This window comes from Manacus vitellinus, unplaced genomic scaffold, assembly GCF_001715985.3.
Source record: "Manacus vitellinus isolate BGI_N305 unplaced genomic scaffold, ASM171598v3 scaffold_46_pilon, whole genome shotgun sequence".
Lineage (NCBI taxonomy): Eukaryota > Metazoa > Chordata > Aves > Passeriformes > Pipridae > Manacus > Manacus vitellinus.
In genome coordinates, this window is record NW_021940578.1 from 2,246,395 (window position 1) to 2,270,477 (window position 24,083).

The window sequence follows — 24,083 nt, forward strand, 5'->3', positions numbered from 1 at the left end:
ACAGGAGAGGTGAGTCTGAACCACCCCTGAAGTGATATCCACACCGTCCCCCTCCAGCTGTAACAACAACGAGGAGTCAGGGACCAAAGGTATCACAGCCAACAGGCCCCAAATACCTGCTCTGCCCTGTGAGATGGACAGAAATAAAGAAAACTTCTCCACAAGCCCTGCTAAACCTTTACCCCCCCCCTCCACAGTTTTTCAGGAACAAATGGACAGCTTCACCTTAGCTCTCCCTTGCAGATATTGGCTCACACATAAAGGCCAGGGCACCTGCAAAGCATTGTCTGGACAATCCATTCCCCACTCCAGAGCCTCCCCACAACCTGTGTAGGATTTCCGCAGCTCCCAGCTCCCACGGAGTCAGAAAAGGGGGAACAGCTTCCAACTCCACCAGCCTGTGGGACAAAATCCACTACTTTCCTCCCAACACATCTGCTCTGAAACCATCAAGACACGTTGTGTCACTATCCCCATGCTCATCCCAAGTGCCATGCACACATGCCACACATGAGATGGGCTCCAGCAGCTCCCCCTCTGGCCCCTGTCCTGGTCAAGGGGGATCCCAGGCTTTTTCATCTCTTCACCTCAGTAACAAGTGCATTTTACCCTCTCTACAAGTGGCCAAGACCCAGCTTCAGGCTCTTTAAGCAGTGATATCCAGGGTTTGGAGGTGACCTGTCCAGGGTTTGGAGTTCTCCTTCAGCTTGGCAGTGGCTCAAGACCTCTCCATGACTGGCAGCCCAGGAGCTGGGGAAGGCCTGGGAAGGCTCAGAGGAGCTTCCACAAAGGTGCAGAGGCACTTGGCCACTAGCACTAATCCTCAAGGCCTTGAGCACCATCTCCTGGTCATTCCTGGATTCAGTGGCAGCTGAACCTCGTGCTTCCTCCGTGTCGCCATCCCTGAAAAGCTTGGGGGGACAAACCACATGTGGGAGCCCTTCAAGACACGTGCAACACTTCAGCAGGGTCATATGCTTGCTGCTACACACACACACAAAATGTCATGAGCTCCCCCAAGCCCCTCTCCTGGGAGCTCTGCTGCTCCCTGTTCCTTCCAAGTTATAATGGGAACAAACTCTCCCACTGGCACAGCCACCTTGGCACGCTCCTGTGCCACCATCTCTGCCTGGTGGCAGTGAGCAGCCAGCACAAGATGCTGCTGGAAAACTCCAACCTGTTCATGTCCCGTGGCTCTGGGCAGCAGGACACAACAGCACACTGCTCACGTGGGGTCCCAGGCTCTGAGATCCGGCGGGATCAGCGCTCCCTGTGTAAATAGTGCAGTGGCACAGTTCAACCTTCTGGCACGAAGGAAAGGAAGATAAATGCTACCAGTCCCCTCAGAGCCACGGGAACCCTGCATCTATCTAATTGCACTTCATAATGGATTCAGCAAACCATTAATTATCAGATTATATTTTAGGAAGCTGCAGATAAAAAAGCTTTATGAAATTTAGCCTTAAAGGGGCTGGTGTGCTGCAATGAAGCTGTTGCATCTTGCTGGCACCAGAGAAGCAAACTTTGCAGTGGGCACCTGAATGCATTTTACAAGGCAGAGCCCCCCATGTGGCAGGGGAATGTCCACTTGCAGTCACAGCAGCTATCCCACACTCAAATACTTTCATTAGTGCCAAGCCACTGTCACCAGTAATGAGGGACCCTGGCATGCAGGCACAACTCCTTCTCCTTTTTCAGTATGTTCCTGGTGAATTAAGAGGGTGGTAGGACATCTCAGGGCTGTTTGCTTGCAGAGAGGATGGGGATCCCCAGATCTGCCTTGGACCCTCCTTCCTAACAGACAGTTACAGCAAAAATATGGATGGGATCAGAACCTGTGCTGCACAAGGTGCTACCTAAACAGCACTGAAGTCATTTAGCCCAGTTCCCAGGAAGTCCCTGCTGGAGAAGAGACCCAACGGTCAGATCTGTGCTGGAGGAGGTCTCTAGCTGCACATCAGTCAGTACAGGTGAGAGCAGAAGACACAAAGCAGCCCTCACACACCCTGCAGACAAGATACCTGTGACTACATCACTGATTCAGCCATAAAAATCTCCATCCTAAATTCTCAGGACAGCTTTTTTTTTTTCCTACCCATACACCCCAGTTTTGTCCTGCACTAGTCCCCTCCCCTCCCTTCACAGCAGCAGAGGGTCACACCCAATTCCCATTCTTTTCCTCTGCTTTATTTCTCACCTGGGAGACACAGGTGGTCCAGCTCACCTGAGCTGGCAGCTGCTTAATGCAGGGAGACTTCCCAGGCATTGAATGTCTATGAACCTCTCCTGTCCCTGGTCACTCTGTGCTTGCTGCCTGCCTGGGATTGCCTTCCCAGAGAAGGCCTGGATCTCTGAGCTGGAGCAGCACACTGAGCTCCTGAACAAGTCCAGGGGATAGCAAATGGCAGATGGAGCCCCCCCCCCACTGTCTCCTGCTTGGTTTCTTCACAAATCACAGTTACTCTGTCATCAAACAAGTCCTCCTTAGTCACTGCCACCTGCTCAGAGCCACTTTGGCTCACATGGGATTCAGGCAACATCAAAAAGACTTGGGAGCCAACGAGCTGGGTGCCATCAAAAGAGATGATGTGCTCTGCTGCTCCTTGCTTCGACGTCAGAATCACCTGTGTGGAAGGAAGATGGTGCAAGAGTCAGACATGTACAGCACCACTTTCCCCAGGATCCCTTTGCTGCCCACCCTTTCCCCAGCCTCAGCTCAGGTAATAACATTTAGCTCCACGCCACAGGTCTGCAATTACAACAGGCATGAGACTAATGGGAAACGCCAAACCACACACACCAGTGATGCAAGAGAAGATAGGAGAGTAATTTGAATATTTCTCTCCACAAAATTGCTATAATTTAGCTCCACAAGCAGCTGTAGACAGTAAACACTCTGTGATTATCCACTGGAGGAATGCCATCCCAGGGAATCTTGCACACTGGGTTCTCTCATCCAAGGAACTGTTCTCCACTGATGGCTGAGATTTTGAAGAGGAAGGGGCTGGGTTCAAACCTAGCACTGGGCCTCCAACAGAACAGCTGTAGTCTCATGGGGTGTCATCGAGGTGTTAACAGCCTGTGAGTAGCCAGACACCTCTGCATACCCTGCCAATCCCCCTCCTTGGCTCCTGAAAGCCAGGATCGAGCTGCTTTCCCTCCAGCAAGACCTCCTCATGCCAGCACAGAAATGCCAGAGGGCTGTGGCTGGGGGTTAACATCACAGAGCCCTCTAAAAATGGGGGATCATTTCAACCCAGACTGCTCCAGGATTCTGTGATTCAGTTCCAGGGGCATCATGACAGCAAGAACCGTGTAGAAAGCAAAAGTAACAGGGGAATTATGCTCAGCAGATACAAGACCTGATCCTCCTCCCACAGGACAAGCACTTACACCTGACTCTGTTTCTTAATTGTACCTGAGGAGCTGGACACAGCTGAATCCCTGATCCTTGTCTCAGGTCTCCTTTTGGTGTGAATTCTTGTTCCCTTGTAGCAATGTGCTCCCACACACACTCCCTCCAAGGCATGCCATTTGCAACATGACTATTTTTAATTCCTACACCTCTTGGTAGCTGGAAACTTGGGTAAATGAGATATGCAGCCCTTCACAGTCACAGCCCATCTCTCCCCGTGGACCTGCCTTTTCCCTATGGACTCTGCCTCCTCTGTCCAAGTTATCCCTCTGCCAACCCCAAACTGCTGCACACGGCCTGGAGAGACGTCCTGGTGCAGGAGCAGACAACAGCAACCTTTGCATATGAGACCAACTCCTGGCTGCACCAGCTCACCTGGTAAGTCTTGTCACAGATTCCAAAGGCTTTGCCCCAGTGTGGGTCACCATGTGGTGCTCCAGGAGTGATGGGGCACTGCAGATTTTGGAGCAGGTAGGCCAGGGCTGGTATTCCCAGGAAGGTGCTTCATGGACATGCTTGCAATGTTCCTGCAGGGTGGCAAAGCTCATCTGGCACTTCTTGCAGCTGTAGGGATCTTCAGTGTCTGCCACCCAGAAACACAGTACAAACCACAGAGGGCAAAGAAATCAAGGGAAAAGAAGACTTAAGAGACAGTCAAAAAAAGGGAGGGACATTTTACTTTCCAGGTGGAAACTAGAACTGGAGTTTGGGCTTCACATATAGGTTTTACTGTTCCTGCATACCAACAGCTTTTCCATGGTGAGCTCCCAGCAGCCTGTTTGCCATTATTTTTGAGATAACCCTACTCATAGCATCAAACCATTAAAGTCTCACTTTTCCACACCTGCACAGGGAGGATTAAATTAGCACCCACCTCAGGTATCCAGAGGTACTACACACTTTCACAATGGTGTTTCTCATGTTCAAAATGCATTGCCCAACTGCATCACACTCGTGGAAGTGGGAAATAGAGCCAAGGACATTTTTTACATGGGCACATCAATACATTCTCTGTGCCCATGAGCTGGAAGAGCCCTGCCTCAGCCCCGGGAGCACATGGCACTGAGTGCAGGGGCAGGAGCAGCAGAGGCATGAAAAATATGTGGAATTCAGCCAGAGGGAAGGGCAGGAGAAACTAGGATAACCAGAGGAAGGATGCATCACTGGAGTCTAGGTGTGATGGGACAGAGAGGAACTACTCAAGAGAAAAACAAGGAAGATGGAGGAGAGGAGGACTGCGTGGCTAATCTGAGGAGCTGGATAAGGGCAAAGTGGGAAGCTGCAGGCCAAACCCATGCAGGTGAAGGAGGTCTGGGAGTAGCCCAATGCACAGAAGGCCCCCAAAGGATGGAGAAGCAGCCAGGAGGCAAAGAGAGGAACAGGGCACAAAGGGGTAGATGGAGCAAGCCGAGCCCATGGCTGGGCTCCTGTGGGGAAGCTCACCCTCAGCCTGCTCCCTCTTGCTGTGGTAGGCAAGGGCCGAGGCCTGCATGAAGGCCACCAGGCAGTGCTTGCACAGGAAGGGCCTGTCCCCCGTGTGCAGCTGCAGGTGGTTCTTCAGCGTGGGGTTTGCCACAAACCTGGCCCCACACTCCTGGCAGGAGAAGGGCTTCTCATCCAAGTGTTCTGTCAGCTTGTGCTACTGCATCCCTGGGGAGGCAGGCAGGACACCAGCGTGGCACTAGTGGGACCTGATGCCAGCCTTGCCTCACCCTGCTGCAGAGGCACCACTCCAACATACTGCTGGGTCCACCAGCCCACCAGTGACACCAGGGTCCACTGGTGTCCTCCAGCCTGGAGCCCACCAGGACATTGTGAGCTGCCCCGGGGAGGGCAAAGAGACTCAGCTCCTCTTACTTGTCCTGCTAAAGCAGCCAGGAACTGGAACAGCTTGGTTATTTTTGGAGGCTTTTAAATTTGCCAGTAGCCCCACTTTTCCTTGATGAGCCATGTGGAAAACCAATTAGGGAAGAACTAATCAGAAAGTGGTTGTGCTCAGTGGGGCAGGAGAAATGAGCTGAGCTGCGTTTCTCACACATGGCACTCACAGAGCTGCAGGGAGGAGGAGGAAGTTTCAGATTATCACTTTACAATACTGTCCAAACTTCTGCCTAAACATCCTGCTCCCACCAACCCTACACCTGAGGCATGAGCAAACTCTCTTCCACAGATGTCACACGCCACAGGGAGCCGCTTCTTCTTTTCCTTGGCCATCCCCACCCACCCCGTGGACCTCCAGCTGATGATTTTCCAGCTCCTTCTTGGTCAGTTTGACCTGGCTGCACTCTTTACACTGGATCTGCTTTCCTCTGGACACCTGACAGCGTTTCATGTGCACTTTCAGGCAGCAGCAGAAGTGGAAGGTCTTAGCACAGGCTTTGCAGACAGAACTCTTCTTGGACTAAGCTTTGTCTTGGGATTCCTTTGCTTCTTTGGCACCAGCTCCTCCTGCCTCCTGTCCTTATCTTTGTCCAGAGATCTAACTTGGGATTCACTGTTCACCTTCCACTTCCTGATCCCGGGTTTCTCCCCACTTCTCTCAGTCAAGAGACCTATGGAAATAGCAATTACTGGTTTGGTGGTGACTAGTAGGAGTGGGTACCTGCCCCTCAGTCTCATATCTCCTGAATGCTCCTACGCAGAGGCAATCAGACACTCTGCCCATTGCAATGGTGCCACATGGCCCTGCCCAAAAGTGGCTCTCGTCGTGCGTGGTAAGATGCATAAGGAGTGATCCTTGAATTTCTCCACCACACATACCAGGGCCAGATTTTCCTAAAAGCTTGCTCTCCTCAAACTGTTGCTTCCAAGCATTTGCCTCCTGCTCAGACACATGAAGTTACAGCCATGCTTAAATGTTTGCAGACCTGAGCCTCAGATATGATACTGCCTAAATCTGCCACTGAGAGTGGATATCCAGCCCTTAATTACGAGAAATCTCAGAAACACTTCACAAACACAAACTCTTTGAAAGGGAACAGATAATCTTACTATGACCCTTTTGAGTCTTCTGCTTGGGGCCCTGAGGTATTTTAAATCACTCATTATGTTCATTTCTTACAAAGCTTAATGCTTTCCCTGTCCCTGTAACACCATCATCTCAAAAAGCACAAGCTGGAAAATTCACCCAGGATCTCAATCTACAGAAAAAACCCACAGGGAATGTACGTATGGAAGAAATCAAAATACAAACAGATACATTTGTCTTCTTTGCTATAATGAGAACCAGGAAACTGTGTGACCATGGAAACCAGCACAGACTTTTCCCTTTGCCAAAGTACAGGAAATTCACCCTGTGCTTGCAAAACTTCATCTCTGCCTCCAACAGACCTGGAAATCTTAAGATGCCAAGTGGTGAACCATAACCTGTGAACACATCAAGGGAGAACTTACAGCAGACTGGAAGACTGGTTTCCAGTTTGTCCTGCTCTGCCAAGGTTGCCTTGACCTGTCACCTCTCAGGTTTCTTCCCACATCCCTGCAACCAACACTGTCAGTTTTTGTGACCCAAGTGAAGAAGGATAACTGTACTTTTTTTTTTAAACACAAGACCATGAAGAAGAAAAGCCTTTTCGTAGAGTTTTGACACATTTCTGAGACTGGAAAGTGAGACCCATCTTGACAAACGTGATCTCCCAAGAAGTGACTGTAGAGAGCACTGGAAAGCAGATGGCTGGAGAGGAGGTTATGGAGTTGGCTGAAAAAGCCAAACCCTGTCCTTGCATGCACCAGCTGCCAGCACTGACAGTGCTCCAACTACAGCAGGACCCCAAGGAGAAGCCAAGAGATTCCATGTTGTACCTCCACCAAAAGAATCAACTCATTACTTTGATAATGCTGAGCGTGGTTGGGAATGGATGCAGTTTCCTCCACAGGGCACTCCAAGTGCTTCAGCTCACCTAAATGAATTACCAGAAATTTTCGAGGGCTTTTTCGCAGCAGAGATGCAAAACCTGTTGTTTTCAAGTGGAAATGAGACCGTTCACATCTCCATGTGGCACATACACTCTCAGAAACATAAGGTCTCCTCAGCTTCCAGAGGAAGCTCACACTGCTGAGACATGAGGCCCAGAGCTACCACTCATATCTCATGCCAAGAGCCACATGGCTATTGGTTCATTAAGTCACCTGCAACATTTGGGGCTGGTAAGCAGTGGTGTCAGAGCTGAGGAGCCTCAAAATTAAGATATTGAGGTTCAGTACAAAGATCTGTAGGATGCCAGAAAGAGGCTGGTACCTGGCAATCCTCCTCTGGACACTTCATCCAGAATAGATGCTTTTTGCCAAGTAAATACCATTTTCCAGGGGTTTTGTTTTTGATGTTGCTTCTTGCTTGATTTCGTCTCAACCTTGGCTTGACTCCCTGCAAAGACACTCAGTGACAGCAGTTCTGCTCTCTCTGATGTTGCTGCCAGAGAGGCAGGATCTGCCAGAGCCCTGGCAGCAGCTCCCCAGGCCCCTCTGGTCCCCACTGCAAGGTGTCCATGAGCTCGTGTGGGCTGCACATCCACAGACACATCAACTGCTGGCTGGCCTGCTCCACAGTCATCAGGGCATCAGCCCTGGCACAAGGCATAGCCACACAGGGTCAAGGGGAGTGGGACAAGTGCCTGCAGGATCAGAAGAAGACAGAATGAAAGGCAGATAAGAAAGAATCACCTTTTCTCTGGAAATCAGAGCTGGATTGGTGGCAGCTCTTGGTGGAGTTAGAAAAGAGGACCTAGATCTGAACTGGTTGTAGGACATCTCTCAGGAGTCCACTGAGGCAAGGAAGGGGAGCAGAGCATGTGCTGTCACCCTCCAAGCCCTACAGCTAAAACAGTCATTGAGATCCTAGATTTCTTCTACCTGTGCCCTGCTCCCAGACACCCAGTCCCACCTTCCAGCAACATTTCCTCACTACTCAAGACTGTGGGGACACCAACACCCCCAGGGTGCAGAGGGTGACCTGCCCCCAGCACAGGGGGCCAGGCTTTGTCTGTCCCTGCTAAACACAGAGTGAGGGTGAGTTTCAAAGCCACAAGGCTTAAAGACTGATGGCCCTGACCCATATTTTCAGACCAAGTCATTCAAATTTCTATCCCTAAAAAAAGAGGAGACATTAATAGCAACCTGCTTACTCTAACTCCCCAGCAATCTACTGGCATTTTCACACAAGGAAATAGGGATGGATTGAGCTGAACCAGTGCCTGTGCTTGGATAAAAACCACACTGTGCACATCCCAGTGGACTCCACAGCCCAAAAAATCTGGATGCACTCGGAAACACGATGCCATGAAAATGTATGTGAGCAAAGAGAATTAGCAAGTCACATTTGCATCTTTTCCAGGAGAATGCACACCCGCAGTTACCTTCCTGGACCTCTGTTATCCCTGTCATTAAAGCACCAAATCCAGTTCAGCATTTTTCCTTCAAATGCAAAGACACAATTGGGCTCAGCTGGAAAGCCTCCCACAGCTCAGGGCAGGGCTCACACGTGGTTACAGCTTTGCATTTGTTCTGGAGTTCATCAAATTGCTCTCTGTATGGGATGGTGGATGGTGGCACATGGCACACAGCACAGGAACAGACTCCATTTTGGTTTTATCCTGGGGGGGCCAGGCTACAGCTTGTCTTTGTTGGTTAAACCATTCCCTCTTCCACGCAATCTTTTACTGTTATTGTTGTGTTTATTGCAATTTCTTCAGTATATTGTGACTCCAATTTGTAATCCTCTTAGGATGTTTTTTTCCTCTGCTATCGAAAAGGGCGCTGTTTGAGTGGGCTTGGTCTTCCTGCTGGGTTTTAAAACTAGCACAGATCCTCACAGGGGAGCATTTGCTCTGTAAAGTGCATATGGAGCAAGGCCAAATTAAAGCATTCTAAGAAAATTAACTCAGAAAATAGTCTTTGACTGCAAACTGTGCCATCATGGTCATCTTTGCACATGACAAGTGTGCTCTGCCATGATCTTCCTGCAGCCTGTGAAAAATCCACATATAGAAAGGCAAGTGACTGTAATCTAAGTCCAAACTGATACAGATCCAACAGCACAGGAAGAGCCAATGAAACCCCACAGCTTAAGGATAATAATTCTGAAAAATAATCCAATATAGATACAAATTACAGAACTAAGCTGCTTAAATGCTTCCAGAGCAAGGTTTGGGGTGGAAAAATGCAAACACAGTTAAAGAACACCAGTATAGGGTCAGTTAGGGGCTCCACAACCCTTGTAACATACAAAACTTTGACATGGTGCATGTTACCAGCAGGAGAAACACACACTCCAGTGCCTGAAACCAGAGATCTCCCCTGCAAATCCTCCTGCAAGTACAACCCCAACACCTGGCCAGGGCATCAGGCCACCAGGACACTTGGTCCACCACCAAACTGTCACCCAGAACCATGTGTTAAAAGGTGAAGCCTGTGCTTCTCTTACACACAGGGCCCAGCTCCTGCATCATTGGCTGCAGGTCTGGGAAGGACTCATGGACACTGCACAGCACCTGGTAGATCTTCATGGTCAGGACACACTTCTCAGAGCTGCTTTCAAGGAGGCCTCTGAACTTTCCTTCTGAGCAGAAATACTCAGTAGCTGGAGAAATAATAAGAAGACAAGATCACCTGAAAGATTTTGGGCTGTGAAAGGTCAGGTTGGTCTGGGAGTGAGGGCACATCCTTCCTGATTCATCTCTACTGCTGGGAATCTGCTTTGAGAAACCAGAAAAGAAATCCCTTTCCATACACGTCTGTCCCTCCACTGATACACGTGCATGAGTTGAGAGAATTTCAGGGTTAAGAGAAGTTATAACAAAATAAATTCTCAGACTTTCTGTTTTGGTATTACCCCACTTTAAACCACCTTTGCATGGAAAAAGAGGTTGTTCCTCAACACCTGGCAACATTACCAGCTCACCTAACTCATAAACCTGTGCTTCATCAGGTCTCTTCATCACAACTCATATCTAATCTTAATCTGCCCTCTGTCATTTTAAGGCCATTTCCCCTTGTCTTGTCACTTGCAAAAAGTCCCCCTCCAGCCTTCCTGCAGGCCCTCATTTATATAAAACACCCAATAAAGCATCCAACACACTCATTTCAGCAGAGAGGCACCTCCAACTTTGGAAGGCTTTCAATGCTTATGAGGGCCTGTCCACCCTTTCTTTGAGCCCCAAACCATGCCAGCTTCAAGAGCATCCCCTCATACCTCTTTCACTGCTTCTGTGAGCCAAGCCCTTGTCACCTGATCAGTTGATAAATAAAAGTGAGAACTGCCAAACAGATGAATCCAAGAAGGATTTTTTTCACCACTGAAGTTTCTAAATTGAAGAAGATGCACAGTTACACTTTTGTAGGAGAAACCAAACCCAAACCTTATAATTCATCCAAGACATCCGTGCACAATTTTTGTTTCTGTACTTCTGCCTTTTAATCATTCTGGTTCAGTACCAACAAGAACAATCCATGATTCTCACAGAACTACCTGGGAGAAAAACAGCTAAACACACACAGCATGGGGAGGAAAGATAAAGTCTCTGGGACCCAGAAGACACACAGTGCCGGGTAAGGAGAGAAAACTCTCCGGGATGGAGAAGGAGGCAATGGCAGGCTGGGGGAATAATAAAGGAAAGATTCTGAGCTATTATGAAAAGCTCCCTGAACAAAGACTTCTTGGAGACACGAGTCTGATCCCCAGCAAAGCCAAGGGAAATTCACAGGTGAATTATTTCCCTCCTTCTCCTATCAGAATGCTTCTGATTTTATGACGCAAATTTGAGTTGTTATGAATGCACTCTCAGCTCTGCTGCTGTGCCAAGGTGAGCTCCAGAGCCAGAGTGTGCCCTGTGCCAGGTGCAGGACCTCCTCCTCACCATCAGCAGGACAGCATGGTGACACCAAAGGTGCCACCAGCGAATCCATCAGTCGCCGGGAAAATCAAATCATTCCCTCCCTCTTCATTCCCACGATAAGAAATATTTGTGCTTCTGTTTGTTCAAGCTGCAATTTGAGGAGATTCAGCTCTGTGTAATTAAGGAATGCTCCTCCTTGGAATGGGTATTACCACGAGATAATTAGCCATGCTGGGAGTCTGGTGTTTCAAGAAAGCAATCGTGCTTAACAAATGACAAAGCAAAGTGCCTGTCGGGAATGTTTGCTACAGAGGAAATTATCAGCATTATGAGCACAGTTTTGCTTTCTATTAAACACTCATTTACATTTCACTGCATGTTAATTTAGTTTTTAATTTTTATGTGACTTCAGAGCCTCTCGATGTGAATTGCTCAGGCTATGTCTAAACACACCCAAAGTTGGGAGACTGTCCCACCTCTCCTTTTTATTTACTTGATCAGACAAATGTCTGTTGCTTGTCATGATATCTGCCATGATGCCCAGCAGCCTGATGTGCCACAAGACTCTTCACAGCTCTACAGTACATTTATTTGCCTCTCATATGTTTTGGGCATTCCCTGCAGGACCTAAAACCTTTCCTCAAGTTATTCACTCACTCAGGTCTGTAACCTCTTATAGAAGTTCTCTCTCATTCAGGATGCAAACTTCAGACAGTTCTCCTACCTTTAACATAAAAGAAACTAATCCAACAGCTCCTCCTCCACTCTAATGAGCACCTGAACTCCTTAATTAGTTTCTCTCATTTCTAAAGATCAGTCCTTTTGTAGCCCAAACTCTGTTAGTGAACCTGTTGATGTATCCTCCCATCCAATTCACACCGAGCTGCCTCTGGATCCCTCAGTCTGAAGTCTGAGAAGAGGTACAAGAGCAGCATCTCCTGGGGAGCTCATGCTGTATTGTGGTCACTCTGAACTCTGCAACAACCTAAGCCATGAGACACCACGAATGAAAGGTTACCTGCTCTTCCTTTGTATCCAACTTTATTTCTTTTAGGTGATAATCTGCTTCCAAATCCTCTGCCCCATCTCCCCACATTACAGAAACACCAAAAAACCACAGAAGTTAAGCACTCAAAAAAAGAGAAAGGCTAGGTTAAAAAATTCCCCAGAAAAAAACCAGAGATTTACGAAGAGGCTTCACAAAACATCGTGTACTGATTTTCCAGCAAAGAAAATCAAACCTGCTCCATGCACAGCTCAGACCAGGCACAGAAAGAACCCAGTTGCCCAGAAAAAAGGCTGTTACATGAGAAACTACCACTTATCTTGCTGAATAAATATGTAGCTAATGAGGCAGCGACTGTGAGAAGAAAAAGGAAAGCCTCATCTTCATGAACCCTTGGAGGACTAGATCCCATCCCTGCCAGCCCAGAGCTCCAGTGCAACACTGGCTGAATCAGGTAAGACGAAACCTTCAGAGGTGGCTGCTAATTCCATGTTCTTTTTCCCAGTCCCTGAGATACCAGAGATCCCACCTGCACATGGGCTATGGGCCTGCCATTTTAATCAATTTTTCTGGAATAACTAAACACTTTTCCATTGGCCTGAGGGGAGAGGGTAGAATTAAACAAATAAACCAAACCTGAAAACCAGGAAAGCTGTTAAGATCAAGTCTACGCTTGGCAACTTCTGCCTTGTTTTCCTGTGCCACAGCAGGACAGAGCTCTGCCCCCCTCCTTACCAGAGTGCTCCCCAAATACATCTGTTATTCAGTGGGAAACTGTGGCCTGAAACAAGAGCATGAAGGGATCCCATAGAGAGAGAAGGATTTGGTATTCAGGGCAGGGTTTGGAGGCTCTGCAGCAAACGGAGCACACAGTGACTGACAAGGATGAAAAGAAACATGGAATAACACTGCTCCTCCACCAAAGGAGGCAGAAGCCCTGCAGCACATGATGATGCAACTACAGGCTGTATCCTGTGCCCAAGGAGCAGAATTACGATGGCAGAATGGTTTTGGTTATTACTGGGGGGTTCTGTTTGTTTTTTAAAATGGGAAGGGAAGCAAAAAATGGCTGAATTTTAACTACCTGATTCCACGAAGACAAAAAGAAGAGCGCAAGGAAAAGGTGCAGCCTTTAAAAGAAAGGCCATACTGCAACATGAACAGGCATATATGAAAATACTAATTTCCCCACTGCTGATGAAGCTGCCAGAGCTTGGTGCTCAGCTGTGCCTGTGCTCAGGGATGCTCCACTGGATCCAGTGAGGGACCAGGAGCAAGGCAGACCTTACTTGAGGGGATTATGAGCTGGGCAGAGGTTCTCAGCCCAGCTGTTGTGGCTCTGGTCAGGATCACTCAGACAGAAAGCAGAGATCATTCATGCCACTGAGCACAACCTTCCACTCACTATAATCCTGTGTCAGAGGAACTAACTGATGTGACAAACTAGGACAGGAGGTCTCAAGCTGCGTCCTGATTGCAGCATGTGAGGGCACCCTGTAAGTTCCAGCTGCACAGGGTACAGCCAGCTTCCCCCAAACACAAAGGAAAGCAAGTTATACACAGAACTTTGTCCTTTATGGCTTCTGCAAATCAGCACACATAGTGCAACTGCTTACATGAAAGCAGAGCAACAGTCCTCCCCACCAACTGCTGCCTTCAACACATAAAAAGTAACACCAAATCAGTTAGTCTTGCAGACAACTGTGTGGTAAGAGCCACAAAAAAGAGTTAAAGCTGGGGGTCAGCTGAAAGGGAAGCTGATGACCAGGAACTGGCAAGCACCTAGCAGAGTGGTTCTGCTCACACTCCCCTACAGAGCCTTCTCCATGCTCCCAAAAAGGCATTTTCGGGGCTAGGAGGAATCCCAGGCACCTCCTCTGCCCCAGGCTCCACTTGCAGGGGCAGTCTGACACGGATCCTGGTTTTGAGGTTGCCTTCACTGCTCAGCTGTCACTGTTCCCACAGTCCAGCACAGAAGGACCTGAGAGCACACAGGTGCTTTGCAGAAGGCAAATGAAACAGCCAGGTGAGGCAAACCACGGTACGACACTGCTTTGCATCCCACCCACATCCCACCTCGCCCACACTCTTTGCCTCATTCCAGATGGTTTTACCCACTTCTCCAAGGGGGTCAGGGATCCCTCTTCTGCTGCCTCCAAGAACTCCACGATGGGGCTCAGCTGTGTCACGCTCTGGATCAGCTCCTCCCTGCAGCCCAGCAAGCGAGCGGTCAGCGTCTCCTCCTCAGCTCTGTTCTCTGGGGGGAAAGGGATTCAGAAACACAAGAGAAGAAACAAGTCAGTCTGAAGGAACTGACAGGCTCCTGAAGCAAGGGAGACTCTGTGAAAGATCTAAGTGAATAGCAAAGCTCGTCCCAAGCACAAGCAGCAGAGGAAAATCACTTTACTATTCTCTTTAAACTCTATGAAAGGAAAATGTCTGATTTATCTAACAGAGCACAAAGCCATAAAGCAAGCTGGAGGTTAACACCAGGTTTGCAAGGCCACTGCTTTGTGTCAGGCTCGAGTAAGAAAGAAGCCTTCAATCCCCAGCCTCAGCTGTGCTCTGACCCACGTTAGCTGCCAGCCATCGATCCAGCCCTCCGGGCAGTGATGGGGAGAGCCCTGCACAGCTACACCTGCTGCTGCAGGCAGAAATGCTCCAGGATCTTGGCCAGCACGTGATAAACCTCCTGCATCCAAGGACACAGGGTTTCTCTGCTTTGCCTGTAAGATTACCCACTCAATTTGCAAAGAGGCAGCACCCAATTTCCTACCTCCTTGCCGTGGGGCTTTTCCAGTGCCCTGTTCCCTCTCCAGCAGAGCTGCTCTCAGCCTGGAATTCATGTCTTGAAACAGCTTCAGAAAGGACAGGAGCGTCTGAGTGTCCAGGGGCCAAGTGTCCTGGGTGTCACTATCCTGGGTGTGAGTATCCCTGAGCCAAGCATGCTCCACTTTGCTCAGCAACTTCTTGAACAGTGACTGTTCCCCTGCCTTGGCGAGACAGGCAGCCAGAGCCTACAGCAGAACAGAAATGCAAGAAGACTTGGATAACAGAGTGAACTGCCCTATACAAACACACATAACAAGCAGAACCCCGAGGTTTTGTTCAGGGGACAAAATTAAACAGAAAAAAACCCCCAAACAACCCCACATAGACACACGCTACTGAACCCAAGCTCCAGCCCTGGGAAGGAAGGCAGCAAGCCCTGCTGCCAGCCCTTACCTGTACAGCAAATCCCACAAACTGGAGCTGGTTCCAGCACCAAACCTCTCTTCATGTCTTCCCCAAATAGCCACAGGCCAATAAGTGTAAGGGACCTGATAAACCATGGATTATAACCACTACTTTGGAAGGCCAAGGCTGGGGCAAGGGATACGGGGTCTCATTGCAGAACAAGGAGGGATCACGTACATAGAAAGCAGAGAGTATTTCAAACAGGACTTTCAGGAATCTCCAACCTCAATCACAGTGAAGTTTTGTCTCCTAGAGAGAGCTCTGGAGAGGAGGCACACAAACTCTTGAGTGCCAGGGGCTCCCAGCATGCCGGGCAATCAAACCCAGAGCTCCAAAATCTACTCCAGTGACCTGAAACAGCAACCAGAGGCAAACGAGCCTGTGCAGTTATGGAAATAAAAGGCAAAGAAATAAGCTGGAACTCTTGCTCCTATTTCCCCCAAGTCCTTTAGCGCTGTAAACATTGCCCCTGAAGACACACACTCCCCAGCTCTCCAGGAGAGATGCCAGCCTTTAGGAGCAGGCAAGCCTTTACTGGAGACTCCAGGGATGCTATAAAGGTACCTTTGAAGTGGGGAGTTCAGCCCCGCTCCAGGGAGAACGGCCATTTTCTGCTGTCACTGTCATTTTTATTCCAGTGATAAAAAGGCTGAATGCAACTGCTTGGGGCTGCGCCGGGGGAGCCTGGGCTGGCTTTCCCAGCAGGTGGGAATGCTCATGGATTTGGGGAGCAAGGCAGTGCAGTGACCCAGTGCAATGACTGTCCTCAGAGGGGAAACTGCCCGAGTCCCAGCTTCTCCCACTGGGTTTTCCTGCCCAACAGAGGCTGTGGACATGAAGGGCTCTGGTGTAAAGAAGAAAGGAGACGCCGCAGATGCGCTGGAGAACAAACTTAAAGGTGTTTTTTTTTTTTTAATGCAAACATTAATTTGTAATGAGACTTGATAACCAGATCATGTTTGTTCTCAAGGTTTGCATGCCTGGCCTCTTCCAGATCAAAACGAGCCTGTAAAACACAAAATACCTCCACTCTCACCATCCTGATCCTCCCGAATCCATGTTTGTACTAATATGGATGAAAAATAACTTGTCATTGTTGCAATATATTTTTTAATTTTGGGATTTTTTAAATTAAAATAGCACAGCATTGCTACCCAGAGCCCCAGGCAACATCCCTTCCACAGTGCATGGACTTGGTTAATGGAAATGACTTTTCAGTAACTGATCTGCTATTTATGGGCTCTTTCCAGAAGACTTTTCCTCAGACATGTTGCTCAGTGGGAACAACAGCCTTTTAGCATTGCTATGAAAGAGCACACAGTACATTTTATACTTACTTTGAAGCACTAACAATTCCAAAAGATCCTGGAAAAAATGGAGAAATACTGATCCTAGGTGGAATCCCAGCTTCCACTTAGTCATAATATGCCCCCACATCCATCAGGCTTTCACTGCCTGGGATGCTGCAAAACCCTTCCTGGCCAAGTTGGCACAAATTAGCACACATCCAGCTTCCAGATGGGAGCAAGAGGGAAACTGAGTCACCAAGACCTGGCTTAAGCTTGAGCTGTGCCACCAAACAGGCTCCATGGTGACTGAGAAGTTTGGTCCCAGTTGAGGATGTCAGTTCTGGAGGCCACAACACTCCCAGCTCACACACCATCTCAGTGGTCACACACCATGGAACAGCCCTCCCAGTTCATCTCAGGCCTTCCCATGCCCACAGCAGCCCCAGGGCAACCTCTGAACAGGAATCTCTGCAGGTAAGGGCCCAGGAGGTAGCTCTCCACATCTTCCATGTTTTTCCAGAGAGGACCTCAACCAGATGGGCAAACAATGTACATCCCCCCAGGCAAGGTGCCCATAACTGAGACTAAGAAGGGATGTGAGGAGAGAGGGAGGGCAGGGCAGTCACTAGCCCAGCTGGCCACTAGCCCAGCAGTCACTAGCCCAGCTCTTCCCTGCAGGTGGGAGACCAGGGTTATGGCTTTTCATGCCTTATCAATGCTCCTGCTCCCACCGTGAGAGCAACATCCCAGCAAAAGCCACTTTAGTGACTATTTCTGAGTGATCTCCTTCAAGCATTGGCTTTAGAGTGAATGCAAACCTCCAGAGGGTGGTGAGGAGGGATCTGCAAGAGACAGGTTGAAAAGCAGCTGTTCAGGGTGGCAGAAGAAGCTGGCTCCCTTCAGACCTCTCCTGTGTGAGCAGAGGGACACTCAGGTACACCACAGGAGGCTGGGCACCATGGGGAAACTTCCAGAGCCACACCATCAGTGCCCTGTGAATGAACGCTGCTTTGGGTTTTATACTGTTAATTTTCAATGTGAAGAAGGTGAAAAAAATATAAAAAAGTCATTAGAAACCTGCACAGACTGGCAGGGTTGGTGCACGGACAGGCCCAGGACAGGCTCCACACACCTGGCTCTCAGAGAAGCTCCTTGGCTGTGACCCCACCATGAAGTCAATCAACTATCACTGTGCATACAATAATCAGAAAAAAACTGTGTTCCCACTCCTCCTTCAGAAACCCAAACTGCTTTTTTTTCAAGCCTGCATCTGTATGTGACTGATGAGGGAGACCCCATGAAGGCTCTGTGGACAATGCTGATCTCCTGCTTGCTCAACTCAACAGGAGCAAAAGCTCAGCCCAAACTTCTACACAAGAATAGGGTGGAAAAAAGTTCCCTAGCTCTGTCACCACGACAGGAAAAAAGCAAAACCCTCACAAGCTTTCACTGCTAATCAGGATGCAGAAGATAACAGGAAACTTCTTTCTTCTGCTGCATCCAGAAATCCCTGCAGCTGCAAATGAAGGACGACAACCAAGGATTGGACAGGCCCACAGGCAATGGAAACGATCCACAAGCACAGTGACATTTATTCTACGTGGGAGCATCAACGCTCCCCCACTTCATCTGAACCCAGCAGTACAGGGAACAAATGAGCTGTGCAATAATTTGAATTGAGTTTCTCTATGAGAGCACGGGAAGATAAGACTTGACACCAGCAAAGCTCTTCCACGCTTCCCCAAATTACTGCAATTTCAGTCTTGTTCTCATTTCCAAGCAGGTTTCATCCAAGCCGGAACCAAATTAGATAGGAATAGTTTATGCGAGATATACAGAGAAACTCTAAAGCAAAAACAAGCCCAAAAATCACATCTCCCTAAACTGAAAAGCAATTCATCTGCATTTTTCAGTTCAGGGAGCAGAACAGAACACCAAAATCAGAAGAGAAGCAATAGTTCTCACAAAAGCCAGCCTTGTACCACAAACCTTCTTGAGGAGAAAAGCCCACGACCAAACAAGTCTCCACTGGAAGCAGGAGGGAATAGGCAGGAGCAGCAGAGGGGAGCAGACAGGAGTGCTGCAGGGAACAAGGCACCACGCAGGGATGAGCTCACCAGCAACAGAAAAATAAAGAAGCATCCAACCCCAAATCCCAGAGAAACCAGAGGAGCCTGAACACCAGGACAGCCTTGGTGCCAACAGGCAGGCTTACAAAACCCCCCTGAACCCTCACACTGCCCAGGCTTTGCTGCCCAAGGCACATCACTGCTTGCTCAGAGAGATCAGCCACCCCCAAAAGGCTCCCAAGCAGAAGCACCCGAGGGACAGGAGACCTCCCCTGCAGCAGGGCAAGCACACCCAGCAATGCTTTCTGCAAAGAAATAGCATCTCACCGGCTTCCAGACCTGCTTTTACTTGTCCCCAGCAACCCAAGACTTCAAGCAAATGACTAGCAAAAGGATACAAAGAAGGGGAGGGGAAAAAAAAGGAGAGAAAAAGAAAATCCATTGACATCTACCACTGGCACAGCCTCAGCCTGAATTACACATCCGAGCTGGGCTCTTAAGAGCTGAACTTGCACTTCAAGCATGACTTTAAAAACACACCGGTGTGCTTCCCCCCAAAGAAAACACCAGGCCCTTCTGGGAAAGAGCTGTTCTGTGTGCTGCAAACAGAGCCCAGACTCAGTGCTGGTGCCCAGAGGTCCCGCTGATCTCAGAGGGGAGCTCAGAGAGGGACAGATCTGGTTGAGTCCTTGCTTACAACAGGCTGCAGCCTGTTCCCCCACTGCCCTGGGGCTGACACTTTTCATGCTTGTCACAGCTGAGAAGTGATTTTTCGGGAAGGCTTAAAGAAAATCCATTTCTCATTTATTCAGCATTTATTTATAGCTGCAGAAAAATTGTCCAGCTACCGCTTTGCAGCCAGACACCCAAACCGGCTCTGAGCACCACAACCTCTCTACTTGGCTCCTGCTGCAACAGCTCTTTTGGGAGCACAAAGGGCTGCAAATGGGGCTGTGAACCTTCCCTGCTGGGTCTGAGGTGCTGAAGGAACATGAAACAGCAGTGACTGCAAAGCAACAGCAAGCACAGAAGCTGCAGCTCACCTGCCTGGGCACTCTGCTGGCACAACTCTGCCCTGCTTCGAGCAGCAAGGGGGGCAGGAGACAGTGGTGGTGCTGCTGGCACGGGGGCATCGAGCTGCCAAATTCCTTCTGGCCACGCCCATCCCCACTGCACAGCACTCACCCCAGCTCTGCTCCTATTGTAAGGGTGGAGAACAGTAAAACCTTAAACCTGACATATTTATCTGATCACGGCAACAAACAAACGTACAAAAAAATAATCCTTCTCTGAGCAGGGCATTCAGAGGTGCTTGTCAGCCCAGCCAGGCTTGGGCTTGCCACTGCAAATGGAAATCTGTCTCCTAAAGGCCACGAGATGTTACATTCAATAACATCAGAACCAGCAGCTAAGGGACTCGGGTTTCCCTCCATGAACATTTAAGGACTCAGCAGAAAACAATCCTTTGCTCCCCAGCTCAAGGGAATTCTCCTCCCTGCTGTCATACATGTTTTGGAGGTTTTTTTTCTAACAGACATAATGCCTTGGGCTTTTATAAGCAGAATGCCACCACAGCCAAAATGTTCTGCTGTTTCTGTGGTGGCTCTGAGCTGGGACAGCAGCTGGTATGTGGCTACCACTGCTCAGAGCCCAGAGTACTCTTCAGCACACCCCGAGCACCAGACTCAGCTATCCCCTCCAACAGAAACCAAGCATCATTCACCAGCTCTGACTGCTCTTAAAGCAGCACACTGCCAGGAGAAGCATCACAGGGCAGCACCTGGCACCCCCCTTCCACCCCCCATTCCACTGCCCCCTCAGCAGCTCTGCCATCCACAGAGTGCAGCAGAGGCTCCACAGCAAGACAGTGCCAAGAGCTTGGGAAATCTATACTGGGATCTCACATGTCAGTTGTTTACAAGTCGATGCAGTTCCTGAAGCAAATGCCATAAACAGGAGGAGAGAAATCTGTGCTGGAGCTCTCCTAAAACACAAGGATGTCTTCAGGGCAGGACATACTTTTTATCTGTGTGCATGAGCAGCTTGCACTTACAGATGCTTCTCTCCAGGGTGGTGCTCAGGTGAGCACATGGTGCCCTTCAAACAACCAGGCACCAGTTTCCCATGCAACAGTTTCCTGAGCAAGGCACACTATCCTAGCCCTTAGCAGGATGGGCTAAGAAAAACTTGTCTCATTTATGGAAGTAAACACACCTACCTCCTTTTGAGAGGCATCAGTTTCTCTGCTCGAGTCTTTTCAGCACAGCCTGGGCATCAGAAAGGGCCTCAGAGAAAACACTTTCATATCCAAGAAAGAAATCCAGTTTACAGCTTTTGCTCTCTGCTGCTGTGCAATAGAAAAACAAGATGAGTTATTTGCTAATTGAAGGGATTCGCAGAAAGCACGATGTGACTGAAAGGCACCGGTTTGTAACCAGCACATTGGCTATAATAGGAAAACTGTGACTTACAAATCCCTTCTGAAGACATCACACAGCCTGGAGGGAAAACCAACGGTTTATTTAACACCAGTTATAAATGGAACATTTATTTTAAACCCAGTACAGCCTCTGTTTTCCTCCCATGCTGAACAGGAGTTTAAAGGATAAGGTAGCATTAGTAGGCAACTCTGTTCACTTGCTGTTAGACAGACTGACTGATCAGCCCCATGTCCTGCACAAACACAGGTCCCACCACATGGCAGATGCATTCACACACCTAGGCATGAAAAATTTTGCTCACTACAGCTCTGGCAAAATGGTGAGCGTGAAACAACTGCAAAAGCCAAAGGAAGAAAATCCCTGCAGAACAGGGTGTTGCTACCAACTCAGTGCAAACTAAAAAGATCCAACACTGAGAAAAAGATACCCCATTCCAGGAAAATGTGAGTCAATGTGTTGCCAACAGGAGGCAATGCTGTGCCCAGACCTGTGAAGTCTCACCCAAATCCCTCTGGAGGCTCAGCAAGCTCTGGAGACTCTTCCACACAGCCACTTCACTCAGCATGGGCAGGCTGGTCAGGGCCAGAGCTTGAATCCTCCTGGAGGGACCTGGAGACATTCAACATCAAGTCCTCGTGAACCCAGGTGCAATTCACAGTAAGTTCCTGGCCAGGAGGAGAAACATCTGCTTCCATTTCTGCTTCTACAGGGCCAGGTAAAGGGAAAACTCTCTGAGTGAGAAGGATATCTGTTTTTTCTTCTTTGGGTTTTCCAGACTGGGGCAGGTTATTAGCTTCAGCTTTGTTTTCAGATGAATCTGCTGCCTGGCTGGAGACTCCTCTCAGTGTACCTGGTCCCGAGGAGAACAGCTTATGAGGTCCCTGAGGAGGCTTTTGCAACTAACAGCCACATCAAACATCTGCAGACTATCTGCCACGGAGATAACTTTGGTGCAATTGTGTTTCCCCAGTGGGAGTTTGCCACTGTACATCATCTCCAGCAAGAGTGCAAACTCCTCAGGCATCACCACAGAAGCATCAATGGAGATGCTGTCTGTACAGTCCAAGAGGGATTTAAACAGCAGGCTGGCAGCAGCCAAAACCACCTTGTGTGCTCTAAAATGCACGTCCCCAATAAAGATGGTGCAGTCACAGAAGTGCTGCTCCTTGCACAGGGTGTACAGCTGGGGCAGCAGCTGCTGGCTGTAACTGGGGAGCTCCATGGCACCCACTGGCCTCCTCTCACCATGGTGTCCACACTGCTCTCACAAAACCCAGCTAACGAGAAGGAAAGGGACTCTGTCAGCATTTTGCTCTGCAAGACAGAAGAGTAAATAAAAACTACTTTTTAGTTTACACATTCCAGTAGTTTACTGTGCTGCAGTTCTGTGGTTACAGCGAGATCCCCATTTTGAACTCACATTCCATGAATTCAGCAGTTTACCCTGAGACCTAAAGAGCCTCGATAGTGTTCAAACCTCAGTGAGCAGATTTGGATTGAGTCCTGAGTCCCAGGAGCTTTAAAAAGAGAGCAGAGCCTCCCCAGTATGCCACACAGCTCATGGAGGTGTGAGTGCCCACCGGATCAGTGCCAGGCTGTGCCTGCAGCCAGGGGCTGGAGCTGATGCTGAATTCAGCAGCTGGTTTCTGAAAGGACAGGTGGGAAAGCAGCGCAGGAAGACCTGTTCAGATCATCTATGAAACACAGAGGAGAATCTGAGAAGCTAGTTTTGATCTGCAAAGCACTAAGTGGTTTGGGACCAGTTCATTTTCTCCCTGCATCACTGGTAAGATGAGCAGGGCCATGTGAACATTAGAGATAGAGGTCTGCTTGCAGCCCAGGGCCTTCAGCACCCCCTTCTCAGCACACCACAGTCCCAACTCATCAATTTAAAAGTCTTTGTTCCCAAGCTGTAATTTTTTTGCAGAAGTCCAGAGCCCTAAATCTCATCTACCAGAGCCTTCCTTTTACTTCCCCCCTCCCCACCCTGTTGCAGGAGGGAGAACATATAGGACATCTGCCAACAGAATTTTGTATCAGCGGGATACCTGGAGTTTTTATCTAAGCCAGACAAGATAAAGATGTCACTGCCTTGTCTACACACTTGGATGCCTAACACTAGTGCAGGCCACAAAACAGCATGAACACCAGAGAAAGAGCACCTGGATGGACACAATTTACATGACCTTCAACGCTTAACATCTTTGCACTCAGCTTCCTGCTCTCTTGCAGAGAACAGGACTAATATTGCCTGTCAGCAGGCCATGAGCTTTAAGGAGCACATACTCCACCTCGAAGCGCTGCCTCTCAGGAAAGCAGGCTCGGAGCAATTCCCAACACTCCAAGTCACAAGCAGACACTGGGCATAGGCTGAGCTGGCACCTTGCTCCTTCAAGGCACAAACCCCTCTGGAGCTCAGCCTTTGTGGGAAGTAGGACTTCCTGTCCACAGGCAGGCAGGACCCCAGCTGTCCTTCTGAGTGGCACTGCCTGTGGTGGCTGTGGGAAGACAGAAGAAGTCAAGAGGCATCACCTCATTCCAGAGGTACAGACAGCTGAGCAACTGGTTGGTGGATCCCAGCCATGCAGGAGAGCTCTCCTGAGTGGCCAAGAACTCCCACAGGCTCTAAAGATGAAGTGCTATGGAACACGTTTTTCAATCACCAGGTGAAGATCCCAGATGGTTTTGCCATCACCTCAAGGCAGAGGTGTCCTGCTCCCCATCTGGGCACCTGTGAAGCAAGAGCACATGGTGGTTAGGTCCTTCTCTGGAAGGCAGGAAAACCTGAGCGGAATGA

General features: G+C 49.1%; 1 protein-coding gene across 1 annotated transcript; it reads right to left on the reverse strand.

Moving 5' to 3' along the window:
- Positions 1 to 2,098: 2,098 nt before the first annotated feature.
- On the reverse strand, positions 2,099 to 22,508 carry ZBTB40 (zinc finger and BTB domain containing 40). Its single transcript, XM_018079316.2, is given in 16 exon segments — positions 2,099 to 2,624; positions 2,746 to 2,749; positions 3,791 to 3,998; positions 4,859 to 5,065; positions 5,557 to 5,635; positions 5,637 to 5,867; positions 5,870 to 5,967; positions 9,834 to 9,935; positions 9,938 to 9,989; positions 10,602 to 10,637; positions 14,365 to 14,507; positions 15,027 to 15,267; positions 21,064 to 21,091; positions 21,093 to 21,192; positions 21,768 to 22,122; positions 22,125 to 22,508. Coding segments are annotated over 16 exon segments (2,619 nt in total). The 3' UTR covers positions 2,099 to 2,273.
- Between the last annotated feature and the right edge of the window lie 1,575 nt (positions 22,509 to 24,083).